Source organism: Pipistrellus hanaki, assembly GCF_964339955.1.
Source record: "Pipistrellus hanaki genome assembly, chromosome: 5".
Classification (NCBI taxonomy): domain Eukaryota; kingdom Metazoa; phylum Chordata; class Mammalia; order Chiroptera; family Vespertilionidae; genus Pipistrellus; species Pipistrellus hanaki.
This window is the reverse complement of record NC_140507.1, coordinates 88,997,799-89,018,150: the sequence shown is the minus strand read 5'-3', so window position 1 is coordinate 89,018,150 and position 20,352 is coordinate 88,997,799. Positions and strand designations below refer to the sequence as shown.

Below are 20,352 nucleotides of genomic sequence, written 5' to 3'. Positions count from 1 at the left end.
TTTTTTAATCCTCACCTGAGGATATTTTTCCATTGCTTTTCAGGGAGAGTGGAAGGGGGAGGGAAAGACAGAGAGAAATATCCATGTGAGAGAAACACATTGATCGGTTGCTTACTGCATGTGCCCTAAATAGGACCTGGGCTGGGGAGGAACCTGCAACCACGGTATGTGCCCTTGACCAGAATCAATCTCATCATACTTCAGTCTGCAGGCCAACACTGTATCCTCTGAACCAAACTGGCCAGAGCCATTGATTGATTCTTTTTTTTTTTTTTTAAACATATTTTAATTGATATTTCACAGAGAGGAGGAAGGGAGAGAGACAGAGAGCCAGAAACGTCGATGAGAGAGAAACATCAACCAGCTGCCTCCTGCATACTCCCCACTGGGGATGTGCCCGCAACCAATGTACATGCCCTTGACTGGAATAGAACCTGGGACCCTTCAGTCCGCAGACCGACGCTCCACCACTGAGCCAAACTGGTTTCGGCTGATTGATTCTTGAATGTGATTTGATCAGGGATCAAACCCACAACCTTGTTGTGTTAGGACAATGCTCTAACCAACAGAGCTATTCAGCCAGGGCATGATTTTTAAAAAATATATATTTTATTGATTTTTTACAGAGAGGAAGGAAGAGAGAGAGAGAGAGCTAGAAACATTGGTGAGAGAGAAACATTCACCAGCTGCCTTCTGCACACTCCCCACCGGGAATGTGCCCACAGCCAATGTACATGCTCTTGACCGGAATCAAACCTGGGACCTTTCAGTCCGCAGACCGACGCTCTACCACTGACCCAAACTGGTTTTGGCTGATTTTTATTTTTTAACTGAGGTGAAATTCACATAACAGAAAATTTATTTATTTATTTGTTTGTTTGTTTATACATACATACCTACCTCACCTGAGGACATGCTTAGAGAGAGGGAGAGAAAGAGAGAGGAAAAACATGGATGTGAGGGTGCAACATCCATTGGCTGCCTACTGCATGCGCCCAACTGGGGATTGAGCCTACAACTGGGCGTGTGCCCTTGGCTGGGAATCGAAGCAACAGCCTCTGGGTATATGGGACAGCGTCCTACCGAGCCACACGGGCCAGGGCTGTCTTGAAATTCTTAGTTATTTTTTAAAAACTTTATTTTTGATTGTGGTAAAATACACATAACATTTACCATTTTTAGCATTTTTAACTACACAGTTCATGGGCATCAAGTACATTCACATTGTTGTGCAACCATCACCACCATCATCTCCAGAACTTCCTCCTCTTCCCAAACTGAAACTCTGTCCCCATTAAACACTTAGTCTTCTTCCCCCTCCCCCACCCCCTGGCACCCACCATCTATTTTCTCTTTCTGTGGATCTGACTCCTCTAGGGACCTCATGTAAGTGGAATCATATGATATTTATCCTTTTGTAACTGCTATTCCCCTGAGCATAAGGTCCTTAAGCTTCATCCAGTGGTGGCCCTGTCAGAATTTCCTTCTTTTCTAAGGCTGAATAATATTCCATTGTATGAATGCATCACATTTTGCTTAACTGAGATTCTTAAATTTGAACATGTTACTTTTGCCTCACAAAGTATGTAGCCCGACCTGCTGGCTTCTGTCACACTAAATCGAGCAGTGTCTACATAAATCCTCTACCTGCCTGCTGGGAGGACACCTAGGAGTGACTTGGGAGGTCTTGGCCTCCTCCTTCCCTGTTCCCTGCCTCCACTGTCCTCCTTGACATGCTGCCCACACTGTCCAGTCTGACTGTCCGAGTTTTAAGACTGTAACCTGCATTGGGGGGGGGGCAGGAAAGGGGGGCTTAAAGGGCTTGAAAAGGGTACAGGGGAGGGAAGGGGGTGCTTTATACACATCTCTCTAAATTAAAAAGGTTTTAGGCTGCAGTTTTAAACTGAAGCATTTAAAAATAACTTGCAAAACACTGCACTTTTGTTTCCTCAGTCACAGAAGCAGATGAATGGAATATTTTAGGATTTAAAAATTTACCGAAATAAAATCAGAAAGCTAGTTACAAAGCACATGTAAGGTTTGTGCTTGTTTTTCTGTGGGTCTGGGCCTAGGTGCCTTCACAACCAATTATCTTCCTCTTTATTTTACCTTCACTCTCGTGCAATGCTCAGACTGGCTACCTCCATCTTTGACACATCCCCTTCTGAGTTTCCCTTATTTATTCACTTTTCATCTTTAACTTTAAATAGTTGTAGTTGTACTGTTGTCGATTTGCTCATTACCCCACCCCTGCTTCTCCAGCAGGACACACATCATTACCAGCTGCCCCGTAAAAACCTTTACATGTCATTGCCCCCCTCTAGACCCCAGCCCAGTCCACACAACCAATGAGAGATGGCAGCCCAGTGGGTAAAATTAAAAAATATATATATATATATATATATATATATATATATATATATATTTACAGAGAGAAAGGGAGAGGGATAGAGAGTTAGAAACACCAATGAGAGAGAAATATTGATTAGCTGCCTCCTGCACACTGGGGATGTGCCCACAACCAAGGTAAATATCCTTGACCAGAATCTAACCTGGGACCTTTGAATCCGCAGGCCGATGCTCTATCCACTGAGCCAAACCAGTCAGGGCCCAGTAGGTGAAATTTAAGCAGAGAGAATGATCAAGGTGCAAGGCCACTCCTGGCAGGGACAACAGCATTGACAAGGGTCTGGCACCCAAGGAAATGAAAACCAGTCTCCCTTCACCTCTGGTGTGACCTTGGCATTCAAGGCCCCCACTGCCTTCCTCAGCACAGCCTGTTGGGGGGTCTGTACACCTTTTCCCTCCCTGGGAAAGGCCTGCACGTTTGTACCTGCCTTCAGAGCATCTGCCCTGAGATTCTGATTCTAACATCCACGGCTCCCAGTAGAGGGCCTGTGGCCTGCATGTAGGTACTGACTCTCTGAGGGGTCCCTGTGTGAAGGTTTTTGTTGCCACACATTCTGTGTCAAGGCAGACCATCCCCATCACTCCATGTTCCAGTTTTCCTGGGATGCAGCCATTTTATTTACTTGCATGCAGGAGAAAACTTATACTTATTTCTAAGAAAAAACTGGCTTGGGCCTGGCCAGAGAGTTCAGTGGGTTAGAGCGTCATCTATATACCCCAAGGTTGTGATCTCCAGTCAGGGCACATACAGGAATCAACCTACGAATGCATAAATAAGTGGAACAACAAATAGATGTTTCTCTCCCTCTCAAAAAAATAAAATAAAATAAAAAAAAGAACGAGGCTGGGATTCCTTGATATCTTAAAAACAACTGCTTTAGCTGGGGCTCTATGCTCTGGATTCCACCCCCTGACTCCAAAGTCTCTCCTGAGGGGCCTCTGGTGGCTCTGGAGCTCCAGCCCTTGCACCGTTTCTGGGGCCGCTCTCCCCCATACCCTATGCGCTTTCCAGTGGCCACCTCTTCGGTGTAGGCCTGGGGTGAGTGTTTTACACTGTTGCCCAGCCAGCTGTTCTGTCCCCACCCCATCTCTTGTTCTGGATCCCTCCAACTGGAAAGGACCTTCCTGCGGTCTACCCCAGCCCAGCACCCCCTCCCCGCAGCAGTGACTCTCTAAGCTGGTTTCCTTTGACACCCAGGCCCCACATGTTGCCACATGGAGTTTTTAGGCCCTGTACCAACGCCTTCGACTTGAGAAAATTAACTGGACAGAATGTAGTCCTTGGAACAAAGGCAAAAGGCAAGTTTAAAAATTCCGTTGTCTCCAAGAAGCCCAAGACAACTTGAAAACTTATGAACAGAGACAGGTGGCAGGCAGGGCTGGTGTTGTGGGCATGCTACCCATGCAGGGACACAGATCCCCACACGCAGAGGCCCTGTGCTCAGTTTAATGATCTGGTGCTGCTGTTTTGAAATTCTTAATGCTTTTCTTTAAAGCATATATATACACACATGTATATGTATATGCATTTACTAGAGACCCAGTGCACGAAATTCGTACATGGGGTTGGGGGGCGGGGTGGGTGTCCCTCAGCCTAGCCTGTACCCTCTCCAATCTGGGACCTCGAGAATGATGTCCTACTGCTGGTTTACAGGGATCAGGCCTAAATTGGCAGTCGGACATCCCTTTCGCAATCTGGGACTGCTGGCTCCCTACCACTCACCTGCCTGCCTGCCTGATTGCCCTAACCACTCCACCTGCTGGCCTGCTCGCCCCTAACTGCCCCCTGTGCCTGTGTGCTTGCCCCCAACTGCCTCCCCTGCTGGCCTGCTCACCCCCACCTTCCCTCTCCACTGGCCTGCTCACTCCAAACTTCCCTCCCTCGCTGCCCTGATCACCTCCAACTGATCCCCACTGACAGACTGCTCGCCCCCTGCTGGTCTGCTTACCCCCAACTGCCCCTCCCCCACCAGCCTGATCACCCACAACTGCCCACCCTCTTGGCCTCTAACTGCCTCTACCTCGGTCCTGCCACCATGGCTTTGTCCAGAAGAACATCCGGAAAGTCTCCTGGAAGGTCTCCCAGTCTAACATATTACCCTTTTATTAGTATAGATAAGAGGTCAGGTGCATGGGAGGGGGCCAGCTGGTTTGCTCTGAAGGGTGTCCTGGATCCAAACGGGGGTCCCGCTGGGTGCCTGGCCAGCCTGGGTGAGGGGCTGATGGCTGTTTGTAGGCTGGCCACGCCCCCCGGCAACCTAAGCTCCCAGTCCTTCCTCTTTTTCTTTTCTTTTTTGGCTTTTCTTCAGCGCCTCCTTTTTTAAAAAATATATATTTTATTGATTTTTTTACAGAGAGGAAGGAAGAGAGATAGAGAGCTAGAAACGTCGATGAGAGAGAAACATCGACCAGATGCCTCCTGCACCCCCCCCACCGGGGATGTGCCCGCAAACAATGTACATGCCCTTGACTGGAATCGAACCTGGGACCTTTCAGTCCGCAGACCAACGCTTTACCGCTGAGCCAAACCGGCTTCGACCAGCGCCTCCTTGAGTGGAGGCCAGGTCCAGCTGGAAGCTGGTATCTGGGATTTATGTATCTTCTATAATTGAAACTTTGTAGCCTTGAGCAGAGACCAGGGCCAGCCAGGACGGGCTGAAAGCCTGGCTTCCTCCATCGCTAAGGGCAATCCAAGCCTCCTGCTCGCTCCAGCTCTGTGGCCACTGCCATCTTAGTTGGGTTAATGTGCATATTTGCTCCTTATTGGCTGGTGGGTGTAGTAGAGTGATGGTCGATTTGCAAGTTTCTCTTTTATTAGTGTAGATATATTGTTATGCCAGATTTCAAGATCCCCAAGGATCCCCAGGGACCACCGAGTGGTCTTTGATGTAAGAACAAAGAGCCTTTATTAGCCGGCCGGGTGAGCAACTAGCCAGGCGACAGCTCTGCCGTTCTCCACTCAGGGAGACCAGAGAGCAGCCATGACTTTGTGTAGGACCGCTTTTAAGCCCATTAACCACATCCTGTTTTTGCAGAACAAGTAACCCAAGACAAAACAGTTTTTCCCCAAGCAACGTCAGAGTCATGCCATTGACGGCCATGTTGTTCACAGGGTCATCCTGTTCTTCAGAAAGCTGGCAGTGATCTGTGAAAGAAGGCCTACGTGCTGGGAAGGGGCCATGAGACCGTATCTCAAGGCCTGGCCTGGTGTCAGCACTGAACTCTCTCTGGGGCATAGTCCACAGCCTCTCTGGAAACATGCTCAAAAATTCCCACTCTCCAACAATATATTTAAAATGTTTTTATTGATTTATTTTTTTTTTTAAGAGAGAGAGAGGGAAAACTGAAACCGGTTTGGCTCAGTAAATAGAGCTTCAGTCTTTAAGCTGAAAGGCCCCAGGTTTAATTCCGGTCAAGGGCATTTACATTGGTTGAGGGCACATCCCCGGTGGGGGGTTGTGCAGGAGGCAGCTGGTCCATGTTTCTAGCTCTATATCCCTCTCCCTTCCTCTCTGTAAAAAAATCAATAAAGTATACTAAAGAGAGAGAGAGAGAGAGGGAGGGAGAGAGAGAGAGAGAAACATCATTGGGTTGCTAGTCCCTAACCCAAATATGTGCCTAATGGGCAATTACACTGACAACCTTTTGGTGCATGGAATAACGCTCAACCAATTGAGCCACACTGGCCAGGGCATTTTTTTTTTTTTTATTTTTTTTTTAATATTTTTACTGATTTTAGAGAGGAAGGGAGAGGGAGATAGAGATATCAATGATGAGACTGAATCATTGACTGGCTGCCTCCTGCATGCCCTGTACTGGGGATGGAGCCTGCCAACCCTGACATGTGCCCTAACCAGGAATCGAGCAGTAACCTCTTGATTCATAGGTCGACAACAACCACTGAGAAACACTGGCCATGGCATTCTTAATGCTTTCTGAACTAAGAGGCCCTGCACATTCTGTGCAAGTTCTGCTGGCAGGTTATGGGAAGCCTTCAGAGGACACTGTCCCAGGTCTCAGTGGGAAGGAGCTGGTTGACTTCTCAAGAGGTGGCCTCAATTGTTCTGGGGTGACCTAAAGACCAGGGAGAACTTGGGGTCAGCTCCCGGCCCATAGCATGTGCCTGCAGAAACCACCACACCTCCTCTGCACCCAAACTTTCCATCCCAAACTGAATCCCAAATGTATAGTTCAGAGGCACAAAACTGAAAGGGAGCTCAAACCCAGGATGGAAAGTCAACAGCACTTAGCCCGCTTTCCCGCGGGCTAAGCTTTGGCATATCCTCGGTAAAGTGGGTATAGGAACAGTAACAGCGACACCTTCCTCAAGGGGCTGACCCTCCTGTGATGTGAGAAAAGTACTTTGTACCGTGCCTCACAGCTCACAGCATCTTTCCCACCACTATCTCTAGCTCCTTTCACTCTCTCCTGTTACATCCTGACAATGCCAGCCCCTGGGACACCCTGCTGTCCCACTCCCTACTCAGCACTCCCCACACATGGGGTGAGGGATCTTTGGTCTGTTCCTTCGGACCCTGTGTGGGATGAAAGGTACTCACCATCGCCAGATGAGGCAGGTGGCAAAGCAGCTCCTGACCTGGAACAGATGCTCCCTGGCTAGCTTTAGTTCTGCTGCAGGACTGCTGTGGCTTCCTGGAGCTGATGGGGTGGGAAGTCCAGGCTTCCACTGGCCAGAGGATGGTAACCACCACCACTGTCCTGCTCGTTGGGGCACCAGGCTAAGAGGACAAGGGCATATTCACTGTGCCCCTCCCCTCCCCACCCCAGTAAACACATCGCAACTGGGTCCTGCTTATCACTCAACACAAACTGAGGTTCTCTGGGACAACACTGGTGACTATGGTTTTCTCCCTGCTCTTCCTGAGATCCTCTTAAATTGTGCTAAGCAGTTATTGAAGTTAAATCAATAATAAAAAAAAAACAAAACCCTAAGGACATCGGGATGTAGATGTTAGGCCATCAGAGCCTTGGACATGAAAACAGCCTGAGCTGGACAGCCTGGTGGCAAGGACTCTCCTGCCCTGCACATGGGTTCGGCCTCACAGGGCTCTGAATTCTGGGTGCGAGGGAATCAGAAGCTGTCCTGGCACCAGAGTGATGGGGCCAGCAAGATTTGGTTAAAACATTCCCCCACTTAAGGCACCTTGTTAAATCTCTTGCTTCTCAAAAGTGGGTTCCTAGAGCATCACCTGGGCTTGTTAGGCATGCACAATCTCAGGCTCACCCACACCTGCTGATGGTGAATATGCTTTTCAACAGGGCCCCTGGGGGAGGAAGATGCCCTCCAGGCCAAGAAGCCCCTCCCTGATGCACTGGGAAGGGCTGACACGGAGGTCCCTTCTCCTCAGTGCACAGGTGCAGACGCCTGGGACTCCGTCCATCCAAGGAACCCTGCTGGAGGCCCTGCGCTGGCCTCCGGTCTGAGCATGCGGGGGGCACCCTGAAGCACCTCCTGCCGGAGCGTGCTCCTTCCCCAGATGCCCCCCATGGCAGACAGGGGCTGGATATTCTGAGGTGTTCCAGAAGTCACAGGGCTGTTTAGCCACATCTAGAAAGAGGAAGATGAACACATAACTACAACAGACACCCACCAACACCCACACCCCCCCTTCCCTCCCACGACAAACCAGAGACGTTAGAAGAGGCCCATCTATAGGTTTCAGTGGAGCCCCCTGGCTGTCGGGCAGCGTGGGCTTGCTCCTTTCTGCTGACCCGACCTCGCTTCTGATGCTTCTTGGATTCATTACAGCTGTGGTAAGTGCAGTACCTACTTGATCAATTTTTCTAAGAACCCTATGAGGGGGGTGGAAGGGTGGGGATGGTTACAGATCTCATTTCACAGATGGGGACATTGAGGCTTGGAAAATCAGCGTCTTGCCCCCAATGTACACTGGGAAGAGTGCCAAGCCAGGATTGAAACCCAAGATCCTTGTGATCCATCCTGCCTCAGTCAGAATTGACTTTCCCATCACCAAGGAGATTAGTGTCAGGACACTTAGAATGGCCACAGGGCTCAGGAGTGAGGAGCAGATGGACAGGAAACTCTCAGGGACAACGAAGGAAACCCAAGATCACTTGAACGTGGAGAAGAGGGGCCTCTGAGTCTCTGAGGAGAGGGAACTGGCTTGTGTGTCCAGGGAGCGGGCAAAATCTGTGTAGCAGAGGGCTGTGGGAGATCTGGTCACAGAGCACATTCTGGTGCCTTTCCCTCAATACCCCAAGCTGGGCTGTCTGAGGGTCCTCTCACATGGGTCAAGGCCATACCTGGCATCCAGAGTTTGGCAGAGGGCAGCCCAAGTATAACTAGGAGGAGGTCACCTGCAACCCAAGCTGGCGCTCTGGCAGTGTTCACTGCTTATAAGTTACACACCATCACCCTACACCACCACGTCTCAATGATCCCACTTCATTTATTACCAAAATATCACAGAATTCCAGTCATAGTTCACATACAGTGTTTAACACAAACCTGATACCTGTGGAAAGAACTAAGTATTTGGACAATCGAATGTTTGGAATCATATCCCAAACTGTCATCACTCCGCACTCCAAAAATACGCTTTGAGAGCTTTGGAAACTGAATTAAAATGTCTACACAGCTATGAACAATTGTTTAATAAAACTTTTTCATGTTTCCATTACATGTAAATATATCAATTTGGCATCTCTATAAAAACTCTGAAAATGGTGCAAAAGTTTCATTCTCTTTGAGAAAGCCATTGACAAAAAATATTCGTACTTCACTAAGATTTTGAAAAATGGTCTTCTTTCAAAGCTTCTTTATTAATCTGAAATCTTCTGTATTATCAAAATCTAGGTTTGCTTTTTCCTCTTAAAACACTAAAGAACATTTATTCACAAGGATAAAAAGGGAAATAGGAAGATGGAAAACTGAGGGCTTCCCCCCCCCCTCCTGAAAATTAATAATAATTAAGAAAAAGCTAGTTACATAAGCATCCTCAAATAACACAATGGGATTCATTTTATTGTTGACTTTGGACAGCAGTGTCATACTTTATTGAAAACAAACCCATGTAAAAACAAAGTTAAAATGAAAAATGGTATCTGAAAAATAAATTATTTCATATAAAACAAATTAGTAACTTAAAACACTAATATACAAAATGTCTACTCATCTACTGTACAACATGGGGACCAGTCAGGAAAGTCCCCCTCCCCCAGAGCAAGTCACTATAAACAGAACATTACATGGTAACGAGGTGGTCCCAACCAATGGACAAGCTTTCTCTCCTGGGGGTACGGGGGAGTGAAATACAGTCCTCTCAAAATCGCTGCTCAGACCACTGGTTAGCCTAACATAGGTCCTGGTGGTGACTTACAAGTAAATTTTCCTTTTTTAAAAAATGACCAAGCAGAAAACTGAACTATGTCACCAAAAGGTTGTGGGAAAATATACAATACAATCATTAGAAGTCAGAGGCAAATCAAAGGTTTAGAACCTTGAACCCTGCTGAAGATCTGGGATCCAAGTTCTACTGCTATCATAAGAAAGGGTCAATTAGCAAAGCCACTCAACACAAAGCACTTGCAGCCTTAGCTGGTGGCTGGCCTGGGAATCTGACAAATGGGAGGGAGGTAGGTGCCTTAGGTCCTGGGCAGCATTTCTGGTGGAGGACTGGGGTGGGGGCAGGGGGGCAGCTTATTCTTAATCTTTTTATTTTATTTTATCCAACACAGGAAGGCTGCAAAAGGTAGAGAGAGAAAAATCAGGCTGCATCAGATGTAAAATGGATCAGCTAGCTGGGTGATGCTAACTTTGATTTTCAAGCCCAACAGTGGACTCAGGCCAGTTAATGGCCCTAGTTTGGAGGCCAACCAGAATAAGTTATTGCTAGTAACTTTCATAGGATTCTTCTACTTGTCTGATCCAGCTGCCAGCTCAGAGGCACCAACTCCTGCAGCAGACTGGTGCAGACCCTGATTAACACCAAGTGCAGACTCTGCAAAGTTAAGTCAGCTGCCTTTGGCAAGGGAAAGACTCACCTTCTGAACAAAGATGGAGAGCCAATCCAGCCCAGCTGCTGGTAAGAGGCACAGCCGTGCACCATGGCCTAGCATATTCCACTGAAAAGCTCCAGAAGCCAAGGGTTAAAAACAAGAGAACTCAACTGGAACCAGGTCCAAAGTTGGGAGCTGTTTAGCAAACAACTGTTAGGGCAGTTACAGGACAAAAGAGAATTCAACCAAGGCTTCTTTGGCATTTATGTACCAAACCAAACTTCTGATAAATTAACTTTATCTACTCTTATTTTTCCATCAAAATTCCCAAATAAGATCACTCATTTTGCAAAATACAATTGTAAATAAAAATGTAAATTTTGAAAAATGGTTTTTTTTGGATTATGACTTTTAAAAAATAAATCTTCCTTTTGCAAACAAGCCTAGAGATGTAATGAACTTCATAGTCGCAGGGCCAACATCTGGTAGCTGGATGGGAGTGATAACTGCTTTTCAGGAGGAATATGTCAAAAACAGAATTGTTCCACACACCTATATGTCAAAACTCCCAAAGAAACGCATTGGGGTTTTTAGTTAGAAGCCTATGCAGAGTGGTGAGGTGACCATGTAACAGAATTTTAATGACCTGTCTACGGCCATACCACCCTGAAAGCGTCCGATCTCGTAAGAATTTTAATGACCTGAGAAACTCAACTTTCAAAGGTTCGTATGTACTCTACATCTCCTCCTCATCTGACCTAACATCAGAACAATCAATCTGGTTCCAATGAAAGGGAGGGGAGGAAAGAAGTTGTGGTGCTGGGTGCGAGCCCACCATCATCTCAATTTGCATTTATATTATCCTTATAAGACAATGGGCCCGAGTGAGGGCTGACAGGAATGTGTGTCAGTGAGATTAAAGGGTCGGTATCAAAATTGGAAATCTTATCTCTGAGAAAATGTTGGCCCAAGGTTGCACCACCTGAAGGGCTTATTTTTCAAAAAACAAAAAACAAAAAACAAAAACACAAAAACATGCCAGTCCCAAGGTGAAGAGCACTCTGGAGCAACATAATGGGGACAATCTTCATGTTTTGGGTTCTAGGAGGCACGCAAGCTGGCTTTCACTTAGGATCTGGGAAATTCTGCTGGAGGGAGGAGGCCCTCCATGGCAACTTATAAGACAAGGCCTCAAGGTATGAACTTGGCCTTGGGTGGGAAAAGGACATGGCAACATCTTAAATTTGGGAGAATAATGCAAGCAACTGGTAGCCCCTCAAGAAAGTGTGAGAATAATAGCTTCAAAATTTTTTTCCTGGGCTTCTCAGAACACTGATCTTTTCCGGAGAAGGCTGTGCCTGTCAGCCTTTCCCCCCACTTAAATAAATAAATACACAGACAGACAGATAGATAAATAATGCTGCAATTCCATGATCTCAATAACTAAAAAACAGCCTATTATGACGTTTTAGTCTCGTGTCAAAGTTAAAAACTGCTGGTACTAAGTTATTCTGTTTTTATTCTCACTGTACACTAGGTATTTATAAAAATCGGATCATGCTCCGTAGGAATTGCCCGGAGATCTAGCCCTGGCTACTTCGCAGGCCCTGTCAGATTCTCCCTACTGGCTCCCCATTTTAAAAACACACCATTCCTATACGACAGATTTGTAAATGCTTTGTCTTGAGGCAAGTATTTGTCCTTTAAGCTCTTATATATCCTCCCTGAATGCTGGGCCGTCTGTATTTCGCCTAGCCAAAAAGAAAGAAAAGGTAAAATAAAAAACAAAACAAAATTTGAGCAAAACAAAATCAAATTTAATGGTCTTAAATGCAAAAGTAAAAACAAACAAAAAACACAAAAAAGCAAAAGAAAATTAACAGAACAGAACAACCCAAAATGTCAAAGCAATAATGAAGAGAACTTTTTTGAGGGTTAATCTTTAAAACTACAAATCAAAGGTTTTTTTTTTGTTGTTGTTGTTGTTGTTAATAGATAATTGGCAAGAAGTAAGTACTTTTCTGCTGAGTGTTCATAGAAAGCAAAGCTTCAAAACAAAATCCGACTAAAGTAGAAAAAAGTCTAGCACTCACAAGGGATATGAGAAATACAATGCTCAAATGTTCATGTTATTAAAAATAGAGCTATCTTATGCATTCGAGCTATGTTAAATGCTTTTGGAAACTGGAGAAATGACTGTGAACAACAATGTCTGATGTGTGGGGCACTGTGCATGCAGTGTGTGGACAGGAACTCAGAATGTCAGAGTAGCAACACATCTTCAGGAGCGCCTGGGGCTGAGATCTGATTCAGGAATATATGGAGTTTCCCTGAAACTCTTTGGTCCGTTCCCATTGGCGTCTGGGCTTAGAAAACATTGTGTCCTCCTTTGGAGGGCTGGCCCAGCTCGTGGCCCATCCCCGGTGGTGGCCCTCGGCCACTGTCAGGACCACTCGGCAGAACCCAGGACTGAGTGACCGGAAGGTGGCAATGGGACCTGCTTGGGGAAGCAATTTCATGTCAACCAAAGCAGAAATCGCTTAAAATGCTGAAGCAGTTGAGAAAATGCACACTCAGCATCTGTCTAACATCTTTAGTTTAAAAACAAAAATTAAAAGGTCATTTTTTTTTTTTTATCCAGTTTGTGGAGACACCGAATGAAGCGTGTTAGACAGTCTTAGAAGTAAAGCATGCTTCAGTTTCACCACCATCCCGAGGGACTGGTTAGTCAATGCAGTCTACTTAGATTTCTGTTTAATATATATTTTAAAGAAAATAACTTAAGAAACTTAAAGTTGGTCTAACATTGTGGGATTTCAAACATTTGAACATGTTGGTTGCATCTCAGAGTATAAAAACCTTTTCACTTCTCATTTAGACTAAGACAAACACTTGTGAAAATTGGCGCAAAATGAGTTGTACACTAACAAAAAAGTTTCAACTTCTTCACTCTGAATTACCTATTCCGTACAAAAAGCATGAGTGAGTTATTTGTGGGACTTGTTGGTTTTGAAGGAAACCTGTAAGATTTTGTCCCCCAGGCGGTAGCCGTTCAGACTTGCTATGGCCATCGCGGCTTCTTCATAGTTTGTCATGGTCACAAAACCAAAGCCTTTGCACTTGTTGGTGTTGAAGTCGCGAATCACTTTCACATTGGTGACTGCGCCAAAGGGGCCAAACATCTGCCAGAGGATTCCCTCATCGGCATCTTGACCAAGGTTGTAGATGAAGATGCACCAGCCTGAAGACGCGTTTCCTGGGACATTGACACCAGAAAGCCCACTCATGTGATCTACACCCATAGGGGAGAACCTAGCAAACAGAGAGCACAGCATTCAGGTCAAGATCAAGGTCAGTGTTGGCCAGCATGCCAACACTATTGGGGGAACAGGCGGGAATGGCTCAGGCCCTTCCCTCTCCCATCAGTCAGGGGTGGAGTTTTCAAGGATGTCACTCCCCACCAGTCACAAGCAAGATTTTTTTTTTTAACTGAGAGGAATTCAATATGGTGGCAGAGGAAGGGAGTCACCTGAGACACTTGGTGCCTGTGGAAGTTCAGATCCTCAACTGATTTCACTTAGAATGATGGCCTGTTAGTGGCTGACCAATCACTTACTCCATTCTTCCCCACTGTGTGTGTGTGGTTCCTGTTTGCCATTTCTGTGCTTCCCACATTTTAAATGATGGAAGCCTCTCCACACCCTCTGAGGTGTTCTTACACCCTCAAATTGCCCTGGAGGAAACGCTTTCCTCATACTGCATATGTGTCTTTTGGGGAGGCCTGTACTTTTCCTTCTTTTTCTGAATTTTGTACCTTTCCCTGGCCATGACCTGCCATCTCTAAGGGTTCACAGCCAAGCAGTGTCTGGGTTACACATGCTCCGGTGAAGGGCCACTGCCAGCATGAGGGAACTCCTTCCCAAAGCTCTGGGCAACCCTCCGCTGCTGGCTCATAACATCCCAGGAGGACCAGGGGCCATACTGCAGGGTCACTGAACTGTACAAAAATGTGGAACATTTTGATGTAATTAAGACTAAGCCTTCTACCAATGTGTAGCCATTGCAATAAGGATTAAGGGAGATAATAAAACTGTTACTGAAGCCATGTGGCCCTCTAGATGGTTTCAGGTCAATTTAAAAAGATTTGACTGTGATAGCCACACCATGCAAATGGAGAAGTACTTCATTTCCAAAATAAAGCCGGGCTTTGAGCTGTGGGGCTGACATAGAGGCAGGTTGGTGCCTTCATGACCCCAGGCAGAGTGACCAGCCCCCAAGGTATAGAAGAATCCAGACACATTATTGGCCATGGCTTTGACTTCTCAAGAATAATTTTAAACAGCCTGCATCGGAACGCCTGAGTTGGCTACATGACTTGTGGCTTGTCAGTGATCTTGAGTCTGTTGGGGTAACAGTGAGACCACAACAGCATTGAAATGGGGGTGAGAAAAGGCACCCAGCTGGTTCTCAATGAATGAGAACTGGAAAGGAAAGGAATTCCCAATTTTAAAAGGACCCCTTAAAAGGCCTTCTTTTCTCCAAGTTTTATAGGTACCCCAAAGGGACATGACTTATTATAGTTAATCTCATGTAGCTGTTAACTACAAATAATCTGAGAAAATACTTTATTGCCTTTTATTGACATGATTCTCATTCTTATGAATTATTGTTAAGGTTTTTCTCTTGCCAATTGGAGCTGATTTCCTTCCTCCTGACACTCAGGAAACCCAGCCTAACTCCCTTCTCCATGGCACAAAAGGAGAACTGACCCTGCTTTCCCCAATATGGTAACAACAGAGGCACTTTCTTCTCTTCCGGGTCTTTCTCTTATTTTTATCTTTGTCTGCCTTCCGGTGGTAAATCTTCCTTCCTGTCACTCCACTCACTACTTCCTCCCAGCTCTTTGCTTTGTTCCTCTGGCCATCATGATCCCTTCCTTGCCTAACCAGCAGTTTGGCTCCTCTGATCTCCCCTTTCTCTTCTACTCCTTGTTGCTGTGACCAAGGCCCCAACTGTCCTCCAACTGTCCCTGGTTTTCCAGGGACCATAACTCAAGGAACACTGCCATCCACTCATCCCAATGAGTAGTGAGGTGATCGGTGTTATGTGACTTCCACGCTGGATTTACTTCCATACTTGCTTCTGTCTGCAGGCACTTCCCCTGCCTCTGTCTAGTAACTAGGAGAGCCAGCTATAGAACCTGACATGGCTGAGAACTCTGGACAGGGCTTTTAAATAGAAGGCATACAGCATTTAGATATCAAAGTAACTCCACAAGGTGTACGAGAAAGGGTTGCCTTTGCCCTGATGACCAAATGCCTAAAACCTGTTTAAAAACTCAGGAAGGAGGACAGCTCTCACTTAACATACCAAGAGCTGCTTCCTTTTCTTACGGAGTTGAATGATGCATATATTTTTAGAGTGTTTTTGTTTTTTTAAGTTGACTTTACTGGGATGACACTGGTTCACAAAACCATACAGGTTTCAAGTGTACCACAACTCAATAAAAGATCATCTACACACTGCATCCATGCACCCACTGTCCCAAACGATGTCTCTCTCCTTCCTAACTTCCCCCTCTTCGCCCACCTATACCTAGCTCCCACCCGCCTTTCCCTCTGGCTATTACCACACAATTGTCTGTGTCTATATGTTATATATACATGTGTGTTTTTTTTGAATCTTTTAAACTCACGGCTATACTCTCATTTCTCTAGAAACTATATGCTGGAGTGCTATCACCCGCTCTCTCAGGTTGGAGCTGGCATCATCTTTTTAATTCTAATTAAAGACAACACTCAATTGGAAAGAGATGGCTCTCATATAGACACTTTTATACCGGAGGTGGGGACATGAGACATGAAATGATTCTGAGTGCAACCTTCCGATGTGATCAGCCTGGCATGCCCAGTGCTTCCCAGTGTGTGTGGATACCCAGCAAGTGAGGCTCTCACAGCCTTCAAAGCACTGCCAGCCATGGGGGGAGAGACTGGGTAGGTAGATGAGAGCACTGCCCTCCTGACCCACCTGAATCTCTGTGCCTGGTGATGCACGGGGCCTCCAAACCGTCTAGCTGGCGAGTGGTACAGCTGGGAGAGCAGCGCCACATTTTTGTTCTGGTTGGGATTGGCTGCGAACTTCACTGTAATGGGTTCAGAGGAACCTGGGGGTTTATGACCATTGAAACTGGTAATTGCCTCTTCTGCTTCCGACCGTTTGTCAAACCGGATAAACGCAACCCCTCTGGACAAACCTTTTTAACAAACCAACAAAAATGGAGTTAGGGGGAAAAAATGCAAGGATTTTTTAAAACTGAAAAACAAAAATCAAGCAAGTCAGTCTACTGTGCTTCAAATTGGATGCTTACTTAGCTAGAAAGACAAAAATTAAACCTAAATATGCACAAGCCACCTGGGTCAAGGTTTCATTATTCTCTGTGAATTTAAAATTGCTAAATATGTTTAAATTAAGAATAAAGGGACAGCACAGCCAGAGTGGCTCAGTTGGTTGAGCATCGTCCTGTGTACAGCGATGTTGCCGGTTCAATTCCTGGTCAGGGCACATACCTGGGTTGCGAGTTCGAGCCCTCATTGAAATATATATGGAAAGCAGCTGATCGATGTCCCTCCTTCGCTCCCTCCCTTTCTTTCCCCCTCCCTTCCTCTTTGTAAGCATGTTCTTGGGTGAGGATTAAAAAAAGAATGAAGGGACATTTATAATTCAATTAAAAATAGTTCTATGACTATCTAAAAAAAGAAAAATGAATTAAAAAACCCAACAATGACTAATAAAAGATTAAGGTTTCAGACTTTCTTCCGAGTTACTCAGTGCCAAAAGATATTTGGTGACAGACGGCCACATTAGAAGCTATCACGCCCCCATCTCCCATCACTATTTTGACACCAGGTACCCTCTGTGGTGTGGGTGCTGGATGGGCTGGGGAGGGAAGGCAACCAGGATTGGCAGGGCAGGGTCTGAGAATTCTCCCGGGCTCTGGATACCCCCTGCCTGCCTTGCCCTCCCGGTGTGCCCGAGGGGCAGTGGTGCTGCTGAGGGCCCGTAGTGAATAAGAGGCAACCTGGCCGCATAGCCCGGTCAGGCTTTTGCAGCCTGCTGCCTTTCCAGTGGGCCCAACAGAATCGCTGGTTACTAGGTGCCCAGCTCAGCCTTCTCCTTCATCCTTGAAGGGCGTGGAGTCCCAGTAACCAAGCCTCACCCAAACAGCACTTTCCTGCCGCCATCAGCTCCTTCACTACTTTAAAATCCTGGAACTCCTGTGGGCCCCAAACTGCCCTCAGAACCAAGTGATGCCACTCACCCTTTCCCCCTAAACCAGTGGTCGGCAAACTGCAGCTCGCAAGCCACATGCAGCTCTTTGGCCCCTTGAGTGTTCTAACGCCACTTCTTCAAAATAGACTCGCCCAGGCTGAAAACCGACTTCTGCGCATGGGCCATGATGTTTCAGTCGCACTGTACATGTGTACCCGCACGTGGTATTTTGTGGAAGAGCCACACTCAAGGAGCCAAAGAGCTGTTTGTGGCTCGTGAGCTGCAGTTTGCAGACCACTGCCCTAAACTGACCAGGCACACACACAGTGCTGACAGTCCCCCATAGACTGCCTGGCAGGTGAAGAGTCCCTGGTCTTGTTCCTGCATGGGAAAGGCCAGTGGCCTCCATCTGTCTTGAAAAGGTACCTTCTCCTGCTACCTAGACTGAGGCACCTGTAGGTAAGCTGAATCCCCCAACAGAGCAGGAACTCTATACAGGACCAGGCTGCCTGAGATCTAAGGCCCAACTGCCATAGGCAGTGTCTGGTGAGTTGGCATGTGTGAGACCTGAGCAAACCAGGTAGCAGAGGGTTCAGCTGCCCCCAACAACCTGCCCATCACATTCTGGGTCTGGGGGGATGATGAGGAGATCTCGGCCCTTGAAGAATTCAAGGAATGGGGTGGGGGTGGGGTGAGGCAATATGGAGTCACAGAAGAGCATGGCTCCTTCTCCTGAGAAGAAACAGGGTCAAAACAAACACACACACACACACACACAGTGAAGGTTCAAATGTAGTGGAGAGGTTGACAGCAAGGGCCAGTGTGAGGGTGACATTGCTGGGCTGGAGTCACAGGTGTAACTGGTGGGATGGCTGTGGTCGATAGCCCTATGCTAAACACTCTCTTTTTGTCTGCCATTTATAGGGCCACCAGCTAAGTGAACACACCAGATGTTCCCCCATTCCGCTCCCATGTTCCAGTACCTTTCCTTACCATTTCCCACAGGGTCCCTCCTACCAACTGCCTGCCCCCTGACGGGCATGGGACATGGGTCTCCCTGGCTGGTCCTGAAGCCCTGGAGGGGCCCAGAGAGACTCAGGCACATCAGATGACAAGGGTCACTGCAAAGCATGGCTGACACCTCTCTGGGCCTGGGATCCCATGTTGGGACCTGACCTGGACGTGATACTGTGGGCCCCACTGAAACATACAGTGAATAGCCAGGGACCCTCAGGCCAAAGGTTCTTTGTTTACAACTGTAACATATTGTGGACAACCCATGCTGGGTCTTAACGCACACAACACTCCGACTGGGAGCTCCCTGACCCAGTTTACCCCTCCCCCAGCATAGGGCCCAGGAGATCATACAGGAGCTCCTAGCAGTCTGAAGGCTGTCCCATGTTGGCTGCATGACTCTTTAAAATTCACACAGATACACTCACTGAATTAGTGAGATCAGACCTAGCAATCACATGTATGCCCCAGAAAATTCTAGAACCTGAGCTTTTTTTTTCAGTTCAAAAGAACACCTGAAAGTACTGTTTTTATTCACTCTTAAAGGGCATGAATAATAGCTTAGACAGATGGAAATCTAAACAAAATCTAACTTTAGATAAATAATGCTAAAAGCCGGAGCTGGCTGGCTCCTCCAGGAAGCTGCCTTCAGGGAGATGGTTTTATTCTATTTATAAAACTTCAAGATCAAGCAGAGAGAGTGTGTGTGCAAGTGGGATTTCCCTGTTTGATTTTGTAAAATGACTTTCAAATGAAAACTTCCAAACTGCAATGAACAAAATCCAAGAAAGAGAAAGAAAATGTTATTTAACGCAAGAAAATGTTAATTCACTGTGATGAATCTACACTTTTTTGAAGATAGCTGTTTTTTCCTTCTAATGTTTATTTTTAAAATTTTTTAATTAAATCTTTATTGTTGAAAGAATGTCGTATGTCCCCTTTTTTCCTCCACTGCCCCTTCTAACTTGCTCCCACCCCTGCCCCAGGCCTTTACCACCCTATTGTCTGTGCCTATGGTTTATGTACATATGGATGCAAGTTCTTTGGTTGATCATTCCCCGATCCCCTTTGAGATTCCACAGTCTGCTCTATGCTATGTCTCTGGATCTATTTTGTTTATCAGTTTATTTTGTTCATTATAACCCACATATGAGTGAGATCATGTGATATTTGTCTTTCTCTGACTGGTTTATTTCGCTTAGCATAATACTCTGTAGGTCCCTCCATGCTGTCTCAAAGGCTAAGAGATCCTTCTTTTCCGCTAGTGTTTTTAGAATTAAGAGCAGAGACCAATAAATGGCACAATCTTCAAAAAAGTAAACTATAAAGATCACAATTAAAATGGATAAAGAAGCAAAGAAAAATTTAAAAAATTAAGTTCTATTAGCTCAGGATGTAAAGGTTTCTGAAGAGAGCTTCCCATTTCTTCAACACTAAAAAGCATATCTTATGAAGGCAAGTCTGTCTGCCATGCTGTTCTCTGCCTCATTCCCTGTGGGCTCCATGGGGTACCAGTAGAAGGCCCTGGGTGGGTAGCCTCCTCTAGAGCGAGGGGAAGAAGGGAGCCTTCAGCCAAAGAGGACTCACATTTTTTCTCTCTAACTCTAGCCCCAGGTCAGGAAGCAGAACTGGGAGAGGGAGCCCAGGAGCCCCTCATCTCTTCCTTCCCTCCTGTCCTCT

At 46.3% G+C, this 20,352-nt stretch overlaps 1 protein-coding gene across 1 annotated transcript in view; it reads right to left on the bottom strand.

Moving 5' to 3' along the window:
* Positions 1 to 11,395: 11,395 nt before the first annotated feature.
* The window catches only part of ELAVL1 (ELAV like RNA binding protein 1), a 39,657-nt gene continuing 30,700 nt past the window's right edge, over positions 11,396 to 20,352 (bottom strand). The window contains exons 5-6 of the mRNA XM_084884849.1: positions 16,417 to 16,642; positions 11,396 to 13,701 (exon numbers count right to left, since the gene is read on the bottom strand). Of these exons, the coding sequence (XP_084740975.1) occupies positions 13,377 to 13,701; positions 16,417 to 16,642 (551 nt within the window). The 3' untranslated portion in view covers positions 11,396 to 13,376. The remainder of the gene's footprint in view (positions 13,702 to 16,416; positions 16,643 to 20,352) is intronic.